The 16,641-nt window shown below is 53.7% G+C and overlaps 4 protein-coding genes across 4 annotated transcripts; 2 read left to right on the forward strand and 2 right to left on the reverse strand.

Annotated features, from left to right (window-relative positions):
• Positions 1 to 5,862: 5,862 nt before the first annotated feature.
• CCM_07661 (Fungal transcriptional regulatory protein) lies at positions 5,863 to 9,874 on the forward strand (the record flags this gene model as incomplete). The annotated part of the gene is made up of 8 exons (XM_006672801.1): positions 5,863 to 5,985; positions 6,584 to 6,810; positions 7,073 to 7,100; positions 7,166 to 7,778; positions 7,843 to 9,023; positions 9,075 to 9,238; positions 9,314 to 9,562; positions 9,613 to 9,874. 8 exons carry the CDS (start codon positions 5,863 to 5,865, stop codon positions 9,872 to 9,874), a joined length of 2,847 nt encoding a protein of 948 aa, XP_006672864.1.
• Positions 9,875 to 11,399: 1,525 nt separating this feature from the next.
• CCM_07662 (uncharacterized protein) lies at positions 11,400 to 12,477 on the reverse strand (the record flags this gene model as incomplete). Its single annotated transcript, XM_006672802.1, has 3 exons — positions 11,400 to 11,878; positions 11,959 to 12,117; positions 12,189 to 12,477. 3 exons carry the CDS (start codon positions 12,475 to 12,477, stop codon positions 11,400 to 11,402), a joined length of 927 nt encoding a protein of 308 aa, XP_006672865.1.
• Positions 12,478 to 12,642: 165 nt separating this feature from the next.
• Positions 12,643 to 13,293, reverse strand: CCM_07663 (Thioredoxin-like protein; the record flags this gene model as incomplete). Its single annotated transcript, XM_006672803.1, has 1 exon — positions 12,643 to 13,293. One exon carries the CDS (start codon positions 13,291 to 13,293, stop codon positions 12,643 to 12,645), a length of 651 nt encoding a protein of 216 aa, XP_006672866.1.
• Positions 13,294 to 14,423: 1,130 nt separating this feature from the next.
• On the forward strand, positions 14,424 to 16,315 carry CCM_07664 (plasma membrane zinc ion transporter, putative; the record flags this gene model as incomplete). Its single annotated transcript, XM_006672804.1, has 4 exons — positions 14,424 to 14,691; positions 14,771 to 15,850; positions 15,917 to 15,998; positions 16,057 to 16,315. 4 exons carry the CDS (start codon positions 14,424 to 14,426, stop codon positions 16,313 to 16,315), a joined length of 1,689 nt encoding a protein of 562 aa, XP_006672867.1.
• Positions 16,316 to 16,641: the final 326 nt, after the last annotated feature.

Genomic DNA, 16,641 nt, shown 5'->3' on the forward strand with positions numbered 1-16,641 from the left:
CGTACCGTAGATTTCTTGCTCGTCGATTGGCTCAGACGTAGCATCATTAAAGAGGCCGTCATCGGCGCCGGCGTGGCCGCCGCGGGGCCACGCAATGGCGGCGCCGTAGTCGTCGCTGCAAAACGGGCTCGAGAGGTACGAGGGTCGCGCAAATATGACTTCGGTATACTTGGAGTCGGGCCCTCGCCGGGGAACGATCTTGCGCTTGCGCGTGGGTAGCTCCGAGGCGTTGAGGACGGTCGGGTTGGCATTGTCGAGGGCGGCGGGGGACATGTCTGTGTGCGAGGGAGGGGTAGCAAGGAGCCCCCTCTGTGTTCTTTTTGGATAGATGCGGGGTTGAGTCGTCGGTACAAGCGACTCGGGAGTTTTTATCGTCTTTGCGAGTGATGATATTTCGGTGCTTCTCTGCGTCGTCTAAATACGATTGGTGAAGGTGTCGCCTCAAAGGCGTCGAGCAAAACCTGGTGATGTCGTGTGTTGACCCAAAATGCCCCGCTATTATCCGCTGTAGCCAGTGACAGCGCCATGATAGGTAATGCTCTTCAGAGCAGTTATATTTTTTATATTTTTTACATTGAAGCAATGGTCATCTGACCTTGCACCAATTATCCAGTATCGCGGTAGACTTGATGACCGACGACGAGATACTATCGGCTTGTCGTTGACAAACTCTGTGCCCCAATATCACGCGCCAGCCGAGCAGTCGAGCTGGAGCCAAACTGTAGGTAAGCTGGCGTCATCGCAACCGTATTCATCCAGTCTCTTTCGCAAAGCCCTGGCGGTTCGCTTACGGTGGGAGACCCCCAGTCTCCCCCGGCTTGTAATTACCTTGTATACCCACAGTATGGATACACAATACTGGCTTCGAATTGGCAGGGACATGACTGTGCCGGCCTGTCGTTCGCCCGGCGGTCAATACAGCCCGTGAGGCCTGTGCATTCGTTGACTCCTATTTTTGTCCGCCCGTGCTGTAATATTGATTCGGCCGTCTACGGCAACCTCGGTTCCGCCAACACATTAAGCGGGCGTTGCTGAGATGGATCATGGGACGGTGCATGCCCACCTGTAAACACCAGGGCGGGCATCCGCGCCTCCCGCAAGGCAGCCAGATTACCGACACGGCATGGCCGATAAGGTATGGGTGTACAGACCATATATGATGCAGAAATGACATGTGCAATAAGAGACGAAAAAGTCAGATCGGATACCGGCCAGGGCGAGACCTTGTCTGTCCCGCGCGGCAACATAGTCTGGCGCGTGACTGGTGGGTAAAATATAAGACATGCGCTCTGGAATTAGATTTTTTCTGGTTCCCGAGACAGCGCTGTAGTTATACTATCTACGAGCGCGACATCCTTGCTACGCCCTGTGAAAGTGGTTCTGTCCTGTACGTTGTACGGCCCTTTTAGTCGGCTGAAAAGCCACATTGATCTTCCTTTTGCCGATATATTTCTCGAGACAAACAGCTTCGCACCCCTGCTGGGACGCTCATTGGACCCTGCGAAGAAACCGGTTGCAGTAGGTTTCTGGCAGGGTTGTCTCAAGCTGTCCAGCAGGCATTTGGACAGCCATTACCCGCCAGGAACCTGCAGAGTGCAACATGATCGTCATGAAATGCGTCGAGCGTGACACAACTTCTTCACCAGCTTCCCTTTTTGGCAAGGCGGGCGGCGAGGCCTTGAGTTCTACTTGTAAGTTGCATGTGGCTCTCTCTGGCTGGCTGCACTATGTCTTGCTAGAGTTTTTTTCTTCTTCCAGAAGATGAAAGGGGGATCCGCCACGCTGCTGCGCAGCATGCAAACCTGTGGCATCACATCAATACAGCGCAAGCCTCGGTAGCCTGGATATGAGTGCAGGTCTAGCTCAGGTAACGCGCTGGACTTGAGCGCGGTATGACATGTGATGGGATGGAGCTTGTTGGTACCATCTCGTGCGCCACAATCCATCTGTCACCCAATTTAGAAAATCCGGAGGGGCGTGGCTTACAATCACCTAGTTATGAGTCCGTACCTAGACTGCGGGCGTTCAATGGGTGAGTACCAATACGACCACACAACCGGAGAACCCTGTTCGATCCGATTAATGCAACTACAAGCCGTCGCATCTCGGGCATCGGAGCTAAGTGACATTCTTTCACTCGACTTCTGCCTCGGCTCACTTGGTCAAGCCAGGCGCCTCAGGGTCCAGACTTGGAATTTTGTCGAGGAAAAAACTGGACATGAATGGGTACGGTGAAGACTCTGAAAGGCGACAATAAAAAGGCCGAAGTCGAGCCTTGCAGCTCCACCGGGCTGAAGGGATCTTTCCATCTTTCCACCTCGCAGAACTTATTATTAGTGGCGCATGGGCCATCCCATCCATCCCTGAAGATGCAACCAGCACCACAATTTCTCAACATGGGCCATTATCGATCCGGGCCGGTGCCTGTCTGTCTGTCATGATTACCTATTATTGCATTCGCTATTTGGTTACGCAAATGAGCCGTTGCATCCGCGTTGCGGGCCCAGAGGTGTATTCGTAAGGCCGATCGATGTGCACGCCTGTCTGTGTGTCGTCCCTATCATGTGTTTTGACGACTTGTAATGCCTGAGGTTGGCTACCATATATCTAGTGGCTCGTAGAAAGGCTACAATGTTCTTTGCCATGTCGGGTGTGCCTTGAAGCGAGAAGTCTGTTTCTTGACGTAAATGTCTCGCAGGGACCTTTGGATCACGTCCCTACGAATGCCAATTGCTTATCGGTAGAGAGTGGCGGGGTCACATTGTCCCCTCGACTACTTCGCCCGAGGCACCCAGCCACAAATCGCAAATATGCAGGTCTCACCTGCCACAGGTGAAGGTGACGTTGTAGCTGATCAGTGGACGAACTGTAGCCGTGGTTGTTGTAAAGGTTCCACCAGCGTTGGTACACCTCGACGCAATGGTAAGTCTTGAAGGGCGATTTCGTCTGTGGTGTTGGGTTTGATGTGGCGCAATGGTCCTGCATCCCAGTAACTAGCAATACACTGTTACTGTAAGGTACGAGGTGGCTGCAGATGACAACCTCCTGTGACAACGGGTTAAGGTTGGGTGAAAGCCATGGAGACGGCTCGAGGCTAGCTCGTCACCAATATCCCTAGTTATTCAATTTGGCGGGGGGGCTGAAACGGCACTAATACCGGTATTTTCATTGATGAGTGCTATTATCCCGATCACATAGAAATGGATCGACGTAGGGCTCGCCCCTCTGTTGCTTGTCTATCCGTAATGCATTTAGTAAAAATGCCGGGTTAAAAGGGGCGGTGGCAAGCATTGGCGCATGCGCCACCTTATTTCAGTGTGTGAGCACCTGGACAGGTTGGATGGTGGCTTCGGCCGGTTGGGCAGGGTTGTGTGTTTGAGATCCGACCATCAATCATGCTTCGAGAAGTGAGGTCTGCGGCCAGATTGCAGGAACAAATGGGGTATCCGGAGAGAATTGTGGATGGAGGAGTTTGGTGGACGCAACTCGGTCGCACAATGCTGATTGCCCGTCCGTAGTGCGCGCGCAGGCGAGACAAAGTTCCAATGGCGCGGTTGTGGCAGGCCCTCTCCTTGGTGTTATGCATGCGTCATGAGGCGGCCCTGCCAAGTGCCATTGTTCCAGAGCAGACATCTGTAGGCTCACGAAGTTGCCAAGCAGGCGAAGGCTGTAGTGGAGAAGCAAGAGCTTGTGGCGAGACACATACCATGAATGGCGAGCGGATTTTCGACGAAGAACGGCGCGCAGGGAAAGAAAGAAAGGTAATTAAAACGGGATAGAGGAAAGGTTACATGGAAGTAGAGTACAAGTAATAGGAATAGGAATGGGAGAGGCCCAGGATTTTGTTTGCGTGATGATGCTCAATCAAGTGCGGTGTAACATGGGCAACTGGCAACTGGCAGCTGGCAGAGGCTTTGTTTGCATGCGATGCAGTGCGAGCGTTTGCGCCGGCATTGGTACTTGTAAATCGATCGGCGATACTGATAGGCCTTGATTAGGTGCGAGTGAGGTGCCCATTATTATACTCAATTTATCCCATATGCCAGGCAGTTGAATGGCGGTAATAAGACAGTGGCTCTCTCTAACGTTTTTTAGGTTGTTAGGTTGTTAGTTTGCTAGGTTGTTAGGATAACTAGAACTTGATGGCTTCCCCGCATGTATCCAGGTGCCAGGTCGTGGTAGCCCCGCCGCGTGGGCATGAACAGACGCCACAACTACGGCGGCCGTCTGCGGCTTGCAGCGAGTCGTCGATGTAGCATGTGGGTGTAGCATGTGCGACCAGGATTCGTCGAGGGGACTCGTGGGGAGAGGAGAAAAGAAGACAGCCCTGACCAGGGGGGCCAGGAGCGCCGACCGAGTCCCCTGAAGCAGGCCGATAATATAGAGTAGAGCAAGTTGCACTCACTGCCAGGTGCCGCCTCGTTTGTGTACAAGTTTGGCTGCGGACGTGAGGACCACTGACTGCAGTGTAGGTACGAATTAGCAGGCAGGGCTGACAATGACAAGCTGAGCGCTATCCAATTATCCAATAGAGCCAGGCCAGGCTGAAGCAAAAACATTCTGTAGCACGAGGCGAATATTGGTACATACATACATAATACTAACTAATAATGCCTGTACAGAATTTTCGGTAGCTTTGCCTCCACTTGTCTGACTGGGCCCCTGATCATTGATCCATTCATCTCACCTGGCTCGTCCGTCCAGACCAACCCAGTTGCTACCAGTCAACAGTGTACCAGTTCAACCAGACCCAAAGTGGCGACCGAATCCACCGTCGCTCGTTTGAATACAGCGCGCTTCAGTGGTGTCTGGCCAAGAGCTGTTTGCCAAGGTGAATAGAGTTCAAGGAATTATGGTGACACAGCCCCCTATGTGGTTGCTGCCTAGGTCAGTAATTATCGCGAAGTCGCGAATTCGCCGTAGGGGCCTATACGGATACATATACATTAGTACAGTCGTCCACCAATCCGTATTCGCCTTCCCAAAAAGCCACATAAAAAGCCGAAGCCCGCAGATGAACACTGGCGGGGCATCTAGTGTACCTAGTACGGACCTTTTTTACCAGTTCAAGTATTATTATTAGCCATAGCAAGTATTGCATTTTGAAACAGGCGGTGGCCTTGCTTGCCCCGTTCTAGTAATGGCTACTAATAATACAGAAGCAGTTGGCTAACCTCCGGCTGACGCCCCGAGTTGCCGCAGTAGGAAGCGGCTCAGGCCAACCTGCTCTTGCAGTATTACTTTATGGTTTCCATCTTAGCCTGTGGACACAGGCGGAAACTCGTGCGGAGAGGGATTTGCGTTTGGGGTCATCGAAAGCAATTTCGATGATGTCGGGATGTGCCACAAGACGGAGAGTTCCGGTCTGGAGATAGACGTGAAATAAAATGGTGATGAAAATCACCGACAATAGAGCCTGTGAACTAAATTAAGTAAAGAGCACCCAGGTACCTAGGTACTTCTAATCCATTTCCCAGTATCCGTAGTTCCATTACTTATCCCGACTCGCTATTGTTAGTTATTATCATCGAAACATGGGCTCTCTGTCATCATCATCTCGCAGGAATCGTCTAGTTAACCTGGCCCGTAGAATGTCTGTAATAATTCGAATAGATAATCTGTAGCCCGCATTATTAGCAAGGAGTAGGTGCATGGGATGGGCCATGGCCCCTGTCATTCCCCTCAAACCCGCCAGCCTGCTTGCTTGAAGTTGCCCAGCCTGTACCAGTAATAAGCCTCGAAACTCGATAGCGACAGCAGGCAGGGGACAGCGGGCAGGGGCCTGCTGTGTCATCTCGTACGGTACTGGCTGATCAGCAACAGACTTCACAGACCACAGACGCGCTCACCTGATCAAGTTGAATGAGGACTCGGCAGCGTCGGTCTCTTCGCCTACCTAGAGACACCCCTTCCAGTTACCCCTCCATTGACTACACCAAGAATGGATTTTCTCCATTTCCTCTCCGCCTGCTGCCGGCAAAGTTGGTCAACCTTTTGTACTAGGTACCAGTATTATCACTGGAATTGGTACAAATTATGTTATAATATCATCCTCGGTCTGACTTGTACTGGTAACTAACTCTCTTCGTTGACTTGTTTGGCTGTTTGGATGTCCCACCACCCGAACGCCGCAGGCTGCATGCCCGTCCATCCCATCCCATCCCCATCCCCATCTCATCCCACATCCTTCGTCATTCATCCAACCACGCCGTCCACGCCATCCACGCCACTGACATTCCGCCCGTTTTATCCATCTTTTGGTGCCCGGTAGCGTCCTTATTTTACTACACCTCTGTACTTGGGTAAGTATGTACCTACCTACATAGTTGGCAGGTGCTTCTTTTTCCGCTCCTCTCACCCTCTCGCCCTCTCCGCCAACCCTCCTTCCAACCCCTCCAGCCCTCACACCCCGACACTGAACGGCTGCCGCCTGTCGCACCTTTCTATTCGTCTAACGACTTGTTCCCTTTCTTCTTATTTTCTTCTGCGCTTCTTTTTCTTATTTTTTTTTTCTGCGTTCGCCGCTGCCGCCACACGAGCCACACGAGCCACATGAACCGATACCTATAACCGGGTACCCCAGGAAGGCCGCATGCACACTTATTACCCACTGCTTGGTACTTTTGCGTTTCGCCGACTCGCGCGACTCAGCTCCAACTCCCTCCTACAACCAACTGTTGTTGCCAGTGTCATCTCTTGTCACATTTCCTACCCGTATCTCGCTTCACTTGCTGCGCCCTGCTTCCTTTTCTCTTCGTCACCGCTCCTCGACCGCCCTACCACCCCGCCGCTCGCGACCGGTCCTGAGCCGTCTGTCTCGTGCTTGCTCCGTTGACGTACCTGCGCCACATCGACAGCCCGCCCTCGCCTGACAGGCTTGCACCCCCACCGGCTTGATATATGGCCGTTGCCATTTCCTCGCCTCTTCGATTCGTCCACTTCTCGAATGCTGCTGACGCTGCTTGTCGATTGACCCGGCGGTTCCTTTTCAATCGTCCCTAACACTGAAGGCTGCTTCCAGCTCGCCACAATGTCCTCCTTCACATTCGCCCCGAACCAATACCCCCAGCAGCATCAACAGCAACGCGAGATGCAAAAAAGTACGCCTTGACTCTGCGCAACATGCTCTCTTCTTGTCGCATATTACTAACAAAGGCCCTACCAGACTATGTCTTCGTTGACGAGCATAACCGCCACAAGCGCCTCAAAGGCATGTGCCCAGATCCAACCTGCTTGCCGCCGCCACCTCGCCTCCACTAACCTGTCAATAGTGATGCGCGCCTGCGAAGGATGCCGACGGCGAAAGATCAAATGCGACGCCGCCACCACAAACTCGTGGCCCTGCTCCGCATGTATCCGCCTGAAACTTCACTGTGTCCGACCAAACGGCTTCGACAGCGCCGGCGACCCAACCACCTACGAGGCTTTCGTCACCCCAGACCAGTTTCACCAGATGACCATACAAATGCCCCCCCAGCATCATCAGAAACCCCTGGAAATGTATCCTCAAATGTCTAGCTATGCCGAGAACTCTACTGGCTTCTACACCATTCCGTACGACCCTTCGCAAGCTCAGCATGACATAAACTATACAACTGTCCCACCTCCCGCGATGCTTGACCCGATTTCATACGCACAGCAAAACACCTTCCAAGCCCATGCCATCAACCAGCCTGGCCAACCCGGAGCCTCCCCGGAGTCCTATACCACTGATTCTTACCAGCAGCAAGATCTGGCCGATCTTCTCGGAACTCTCAAGTTAGATGAGCTCGGTACTGGTATGTTCAAGCGCTTTATTCTTTCTTCGCCTACCCATCTTCTGTCGACTGACCTAGATCATAGCCCCATATCTACGAAACAAAGCCTCTTTTCGACGCGGCGAGGAACCTGCCGTCGAGGACGATGATGACTACGGCGGGCTTCCGCCGATTCTCTCTGGCTCAGGCTCCAAAATCCGCATACCCCCGGAGCTCATGCCTGATGAGGAAACTGCCCTGCACTATTTTGAACTCTACTTTACGCACGTGCATCCTTACGTCCCAGTACTACACAAGCCGCACATCTATCATCAATGGCGGCATGCTCGCGATACCATTTCGCCCCTCATCCTTGAAGCCATATTTGCTATTGGTGGCCGACTCGCCGAAGAACCCGCCATGGGCCAACAGTGGCTCGGCCTCGCCTCTCGTCACGCCGACGCATTTATGGACACGCCACGCCTGAGCACGCTTCAGGCTCTCCTCATGATACTCAAAGCCCGAGAGGGCGCCCCCAAACGCGGCTACTTTTTCCGATCTTGGATGACGGTCGTGCAATGCGTTCAGATGGCCAAAGATCTTGGTCTTGATGAGCATTTCGACGATCACGAAGACGGTATCGATTGCGAGCATAACCCTACCGACTGCCATTTGCGCACCCGCATTTGGTTAACAGTTTTTGCTTGTGAGGTCATGGTTGGAACGCCTCAAGGTCGTCACGACCTTTCTGTCAATATGGACTCTGTGGATTTCACCATTCCAAAACGCATGCCTGGTGTCGATGAAACAGAGTATCAAGTCTCGAGAAACTTCGTCTACTTTGTCCGCATCGTTCGCAATATCCGGACGATGAGCAGCACATACGCCAGACTACGGAAGCGCAAAGATTGGGGAATCGACCCCGAATTTCAAGAACTCAACAAGACCATTACCTCATATGTTAGCGATCTTCCCGCCGATCTGGCCATCTCCTTCCCATCAGACAACTCGCCCCCCTGGCTGCCCAACAGCTTTATCGGCAACCTGCACAGCTACCACTACCTTGTCATCATACTTTACAATCGACCCCAACTCTCGTTTCTTGACCCCAATATCAACCATGTTGCGTGGAAGCAGCATATGCTACAGAGCTACAACGCTGCCAAGGCTATTTGTAGATTACAAGAAGCCATCATCAGCAACTTTGGCCTCTCTGGCCTCCAGTGCATGCAGCGTGGTTTCTCCTTTACCGTCTATGCTGGTTTGTCATGCATAGTCATTCACCTTGTAGGTATAAGCGCACCAGGATGTATTAAACCCTCTACTAACTTATCGCAGGTCGCCATTGTTTCCCCTGACCCAGAACTCAACTCGAATGCTAGGGAATTCTTCACCAGGCATATGCGCATCATGGAACAAGTGATGGAGGTGTGGCCGATGCCCGAGCTGCAGACCCAAATCGACACTGTCCGTGAGGCCTTTTCCGCAGATACTCGCAGGGCGTTTGTTCTAAAACCTTCCTTCCCTTATGGAAGCCCACACCCATCCAACAAATCAAGCCCCCCACATATGCCCAGCGGTGCCTACTTAGGCAATTCTGGGCGCAGTGGCTCCTTGGATCAACACCTCGATGCACACAGCAGCCTTCGCTACGTCAACAACCCTATTACACCGCCAATTTCAAGCGATTATATGGGTAGCAAGAACGAATCGCCCACTATCCAAGCCCTCGAGCTAATCCCGCAGGCGGGGACCTCGGTGCCTACCATGCCGCCTAACATGGGACTTGTTGAACATGTGGCGTGGAACCCGTCGCGTATCTTTGAGTATGTATGATACAATATGTATCAGTCCGAATCATGCTAACAATATGCAGGCAATGGAATAATACATTTGCGGTAGAGCCACCTCAACCCAACAACAATACGACGGTTGGCCTGTCACCTGGCGGCTCAGACGTCACCACTGGCATGTCTGAGACGCACACGGCCACGTCGGGCATTGCTGCAAGCACCCAAAATACCTCACCTCCACCTTTTGTGCCAAATATGACCAACTTCATCACTCCTGCCATGTGGCAGGAGTCTGTTGCTAGCGTGTACGAGGGTGGCCTCAAGCGTGCCTGGGACCACCAATAACAACACAACGAAACTCAACAGCCTCGCGATTCGGGCGGTGCTTTCGAGTCGAAATAATGACCATGACCGTGACGATTTCTTTTTCTCTCAGTTACACAGAGTTTTCCTTAAATGGATGCTCCTTGTATAATTATCTATTATTTGTTTCTCATCCTTTTGTTAGCTATATTTGCTGCCACGTTTCTTCTTTGACGATTTTGGTCAGATACGAGCGAGATGCGAGGCTTCCTTGGAATAGCGTCGTATTCCATCTTCCATTTTCTTTTTTATATACATGGATAGATATAGCTAGCATACGTGGCTGGTTGGTGGAGCACAGAAAGGCATGTGGGATGCCGTCACAGGGGCTGCGTTACCAAAGATGATGATGAATCACGATGGTTTAAATGATGGGGAAAATATCCAAGGCGTTGTGGAGAATCATGTAGGATTTTGTGTAATATAAAAGAAGCGATTTTCTTGGATGCACACAATGATTTGCTCAAGTGCGATGAAGTGACTGCCGCACAATAGGCCGCAGGGAGTAACGAGCCCGGCCTATATATGGCGCCGCATATTCGCATCATCACCGCAAGCCCGCCGACCCACGTCCCTTGTGGGTGGACATTGTTCGTCTAACGTTAAGGCGAGATGCGGCGCGCGGTTCTCACCGTTCATGTGAGTTCGTCCTGAGTATCCCTGCCCAGTCCAGGCCAATAGGCAGATGCGACGGCGTCGATTCCGGACGGGCTATTAAGCCGATTATAGCATAGCAACAAGCTTTTCTACTAACCCGTCATTTCCTTCCTTTATTTTCCCTCTTCCTGTTTTTTCCCAAGGCTGCTGCCAAGACACGTCTGTGCGATATTGGGGTGACTTTGTTTATTAGTTCATAGTCTAGGCCCTCGAAACAGGACAAAACAAGAGATACGGAGTCGAAAAGGGATAATATATTACGCTTCTCCACCCGGAAGGGGCTATAATATCCATATGAGGTTTGGCTCTCGCGCCGGTACATCCCGTCAGCGGGCAACTGGTTGTTCCCATCAGGCATGGGTTTCGGCGTGGGGAAAGAAAGACAGACAGATGGGGTGAGTACCAGGAAAGGCGGTAGATGGAATCTTGCCGTGGTTTTTTGGGCGTTTTTGTTACTCTATTCACCCCCTTGCGCCTTTTAATTTGTTTCTTTGCGGGGTTTGGGGGTCTGTGGCTTGTTGGAACAGATCAGAAACGCCGCCATCAGCACTGGATTAATGGAGCGCGCGCGCCAGAAGGGCTTTCCTTCATTTAGAATAACGTGTGGCTTGTTCTTTGTCATTTTATGATATGAATCATGATTTGCTATTCTGTTGTTTCAGTTTCAGAAATCGTGGGGTTGTAGCACAACTTGGTCGATCTGCGAGCGACAAGCTACGCCGGGGAGAGGTAATTGAGGCGGCAACTGTGCTCGATGCAACCAGGGCCCAGTTTCCAAATACGGAATTTGTTTCTTAGTACTCAAAGCAAGCACAATTATGTCTTGAGCTGGTCTGTGTAAGTGAGTTGGTTAAATCACCGTGGCCGTCGAGCCTGGAGGCCGCGGCGGCGGCATCCCATGACGATTCGCAATCCTCTCTTTGATGGCATCCCATATCCACGGTTCGACCAGATTCCTGCCGCCCTTGCTCTTCCCCGACGTTTTCGCCCCGTCCGGAATGTGGAACTGGCGGACGGCACGCAGCTCGTACCATTTCCGGGTGGCGTTTTCGGCAGCCGCGTCGCGGGTGTAGTTGCCGAGGCCAAAGCGGCGACGCGAGGCAGCCGGGACCAAGTCGCCGGCGCGCAGCTTGCTGTACCGCGGCTTTCCGATGACGCTCATGGTGGTGGCGGTGAGGGGCGTGGTGGGCGGCAGGCTGGTGCGGACGAAGCGCTCGAGGGCGGCCCGCGAAGTGCGGGCGGCGGCGGGCAGGTGAATGTGCAGGTGCGTGACAAAGGGTGCGGTGGTGTAGGTGATGAAGAGGATAGGCGCGATGCCGCACAGCGCAACTGGGACAGATGTGAGTGAGATGGTCGATGACGAGGCAGGCTGGTTTGGGACGAGAGACGGAGGAGGGGGGGGGGCTTACTTTTGGCGGTCTCCTCGATGGGCTTGTCGGCTTGGACGTAGCTGGGAACGGCGACGCAACAGAAGAAGACGCCGATAAAGAGCGTCGTCACCTTGAGCATGGCGAGAAAGGTGGTCCGTCCCGTGCCGGCGTGGTAGATGAGCAGGCGCTCCGGGATTTCTAACCGTTGTCTGTTTAGCGCAACGGCGCGGTGGCTGGAGCCGGGACTGGGATTGTGCGTATGTGCATACCAGGGCTTTCTTTGGGTTTCGCAGCCGCGCCGGCTTGCCGCTTGGAGACGGCCTCGGCCATCTTGGAGGGCGGCTGTGGCGCCTTGTGGGCGTACAGACGGACGAGCGGCATGGTGGTGGTGCCGCCCCTGGGGTGGAAGAACAGTTGGGCGCGTGGCGTTGGGGACGGGCGGACGCAGCCCGTATGACGGAAGGAGATGCGGGCGAGCAGCCGGGGGTGAGCTGTTGTGAATTGGCGCATCATGGACATGATCATGGACATGGTATTCGCATGGCTGTGATGGGACATGTTTGTGGAGGGTTCAAGTCTCGTTGAATTTTGGTGGAGTCAATTTGAAGCTGGCGCGGCTAGTGCCCAGATCAGCCGCGATTAATATGACAACGACGATACATTATGTAATTCGTTTGTACTTCATTCGAGCCTCGTATAATTCATAAAACACTGATTTGATGATTAAACCACATTCTTGGTAAGCCACTCCTTCCACTCCTTCTCGCCCCATGCGGAGCCAATATCCTGGACGACACCGTCAAAGACGCCAGTGGGCGAAACGTGCACGCCGATAAGCCTATTCATTTTGATAACCAACTTGAGGTCATTCGTAACACCGTTACCGACATTCAGCGCGCCGTCACTCTCGGCCGTTTCCGGAATGGCCAGCAGCTCATACACTCTGTCCTCGTCGACGCCGACGCCGCCCGCTATCTTGGCCAGGCGGCGATAAGTGTCATTTCGCGTCTCATTGACGACGTTGATATCAAAAAAGGACTTTTGCGCGTCGAACAAGGCGGCGCTAAATTCCCAAAACTTGTCGGGGGCAAGCCGCAGCACGGCGAGGGCGCTCTCGTGCAGCAGCGTCGACGACGGGTGCCAGGGCTGGACCTGCTGGCGGAAGACGACGGCGAGGCCGCGCGCCCACGCAGGGTCGGCGTGGACGAGCGGCGTGACAATGGCCTGCAGCGCGCGAAAGAGCTTGGCCGAGTAGGGGCAGCAGTAATCGAGGTACAGCTCGAGCGTGTGCGTGGCGTGGGGGACGGATGAGGGGGCGGCCGGGGGCGGGGCGAAGAGTAGCTTGTGGGCGGCGAACTTGGGAGGGAGAGCCATCTTGTGGTATTTGGTGCGTGATGGTGTTGTGTACGATGAAAGGTTGGATGAGGTGAATAGATGGAAGAGAGGGGAAGCGGTGCGAGATGTAGATGGAGGATGGCGTCATGATGCTGCGTTTGCTGCAGACTGCAGACTGCCACCAGCCAACCAACCACTGACAGGCAAGTGGCGCGCCTTCAGCGGGGTTTTCGGAAGCTGAGCCGCGTACGGATAGTTGCCGGCCGGGTCCCGCATTGAAGTTGGAACATGCAGGCAGATGCGCATCTTGAAAGAATATTCCACAACTATTCCCGAATCTGCCGTAGCAATTTTTTCAGTTTCAGATGGTTCTCAGCTTGTCCCCTAGCTTGCATTTTTTTTTTCCAACGGCATACTCTCCGAATACTGTCGTTGGATGCATCAGCCCTCGGCTTGGATGACGAGGCAAACGCAGTCATCACTTGGCAAATATTGGCAATAGTTTTCCTGGCATGGAACCTCTGCCCGAGACAAAATACAAAATTTGGTTTCTAGAAAATCACCCTGGCGAAGACGAAGAAATGCACGCTGCATTTCCTCAGGTCAGCGGGTGTCGCGTGCCTGCGTGACCAGCGCCTACTCAATCAAGCTACGGGTTAAGCTTAACTAATCCTTATTACGATCCTTACTTACTAAGTAATATCTAGGTACCTTCCTACCTAAAGCTGCAACGCCACCAACACCCATCACAATCCACGGCCAATACATTAGTACATACCTACACAAACACACCTACCAATCGCGCCCGACGCCCGACGCCCGACGCTCGGCTGTCGTCCTTTTCAAGCTGTTTCGTCCATCCATCCCAAGTCTACAACCCTGGAACCACGCAGTATCTTTTTCAGCTCGACAAAAATACCCTGGCGTTTGTACCACTAGTGTCGGGACATGACGGCGCTGAACCAAATCTCTCCACAGTGGCGCAGCCTTGGCAGCCATACAGGTTGCCATTCCATTCGCAGATCTGCTCTTTTCGACCTTTTCTGCTTCCCTCTTCTTCCTGGAACACGTCCTCCAAACTGTGTGTTTCCCTCGGCAGCCCTCCTGCAGCTTTCACAACTGAGCCTAAACACCCACAGCCCCGGACTGACAACAGACAACACGTCAACATGATTTGCCTCTCCAAAGCCGACGAGCACACGCTGCGTCACCTATCTTTTAACCAGAGCCCGCCCGCTCTCTCACACAGTCAGACCACCTGCGAGGACCTCAACGGCATGGCCAATCTGCGCGAGCACGTCGCGGCCGACCAGGACGACGGCGGCGGCGCCAATTCTGGTCTCTTGGGCGCCGACGCGCAGGACGAACGACTTCAGCACGCTTCGCGGTCGCCCGAGCCGGTGTCCAAGGTGGCCGAAGCAGGACGGTGGCTAAACGGTATGGTGATGCTCCGAATAGCCTCAAGCCTGAAAGAGATGTCAAAGCCAAGTATCTCCCGCTAACTCGTTCATCCTAGGGCCATCCCTGTCTTCTCACGCGTCGGCCCCTGGTGGTCATGGCCACGGCCCGCGTGCTGCTCCAGCATCTTATTCTCAGCGTAAAAACGCTTGGGGATGGGTGACCTGGATCGTATCCGTTGTTGTTGCTTCCTCTGTACTCTCCTCTTTTCGGGAAAATTCTGCCGCCCGGACCGCGGTCCCGGCCTCGTCTCCCATCTCCCTCGGCGAGCCCACTCTGCTCCTCTTCAACGACACCACCACTGCCGCTTCGCCCACCGCGCCGCTCCGCAAGCGCTCAACCTGCGCGAGCGGCGGCGTCGGCGGTGATGAATACAATCTGCCGCTGCATGTCGGCGCGCTCTTTGTCATCCTCTTCGTCTCCTTTACCGGCTGCGCGTTCCCGCTGCTCGCCGCCAAGTTTCCGCGCCTGCGCATCCCGGCGCGCTTCTTCTTCGTCGTCCGCCACTTCGGCACCGGCGTGCTCATCGCCACCGCGTTCGTCCACCTGCTGCCCACCGCCTTTGTCTCGCTCAACAACCCGTGCCTGTCCAGCTTCTGGACCAAGGACTACCAGGCCATGCCCGGCGCCATTGCCCTCTCCGCCGTCTTCCTCGTCACCGTCGTCGAGATGATCTTTCACCCGGCCCGCCAGGTGCCCCCCGAGGACATCAGCCTTCAAGGCGCCGGCGGCCACCAGGGCTGCATGGCCAACGTGACGTTTGTCACCGACGAGCGCGGCGAGGACGGCACCGCCCATCCGCAGCAGCCCATCCGAGACCTGGGACCCATCAACGGAAGGCAGTCGAGCGTTGGCCAGAACTTGTCGCAGCTGAGTAGGTCTCTGTCTACGTCCGTTGACGGCTCGCGCGACCAGGCGAAGACTGCCGCGGCCAATAAGAATGAGGCGGTGCTGTCATCTGATGAAGACTCATTCCGCCCGCCTACGCTTTCCGCACACCAACAGCTGCGCAGGGATCGACTTCAATGCATTCTCTTGGAACTGGGTATTCTGTTCCATAGCGTCTTCATTGGTATGGCTCTGAGTGTATCTGTCGGGAACGAATTCATCGTTTTGCTCATCGCAATTACATTCCATCGTAAGTCCAACACAACATAGCATGAGGCGGTTGCTAACTTGGCATCAGAAACTTTTGAGGGACTAGCTTTGGGCTCTCGTATCGCAGCCGTTAGATGGGAAAGACAGACCATTCAGCCGTGGCTCATGGCGCTGGCCTATGGCTGCACGTATGTACCGCCATTGATGGGACGGAACCTGTGCTGGGCGCTAACTTGACAACTTTAGGACGCCTCTCGGTCAAGCTATTGGACTCGCCACGCATACACTCTACAGCCCCGACTCTGAGGTCGGTCTCATCCTTGTGGGTGTCATGAACGCCATCTCGGCTGGTCTTCTCACGTTTGCATCGCTCGTCGAGCTTCTCTCTGAAGACTTCCTGAGCGACGCGAGCTGGCGCTACCTGCGAGGCAAGTCCCGTATCGGGGCCTGTCTCTTGGTCTTCCTGGGTGCGTTTGGCATGAGTCTCGTGGGCGCTTGGGCATAATGCTTTGGGGTTTCTCGTTGCCGCGGATTCATTTCTAGACTGGGCGGGAAGCTGAGACGGCCGTTTGGCCATTTGCTAGTTGCGCCTTGACGATTCCAACAATGTCTAGCGCCACAGAGTGTGCTTTCGTTGAAGCCTTTGGGCTGCTTCTGAATAGCATGAGTACAGAGGATTCAACATCCGGATACAAAATTATTTATATTCTCATCGGTTTTGGCTAACTTTCGGCTAAAAATAAATTGTTCAGTCAGATATACACTTTCAGCACGTATATGAGTTTGTATGCTCTACATACTGTTAGATTTTACATAGACTCAATCATGTTT

Source organism: Cordyceps militaris, assembly GCF_000225605.1.
Source record: "Cordyceps militaris CM01 unplaced genomic scaffold CCM_S00006, whole genome shotgun sequence".
Taxonomy (NCBI): Eukaryota; Fungi; Ascomycota; class Sordariomycetes; order Hypocreales; family Cordycipitaceae; genus Cordyceps; species Cordyceps militaris.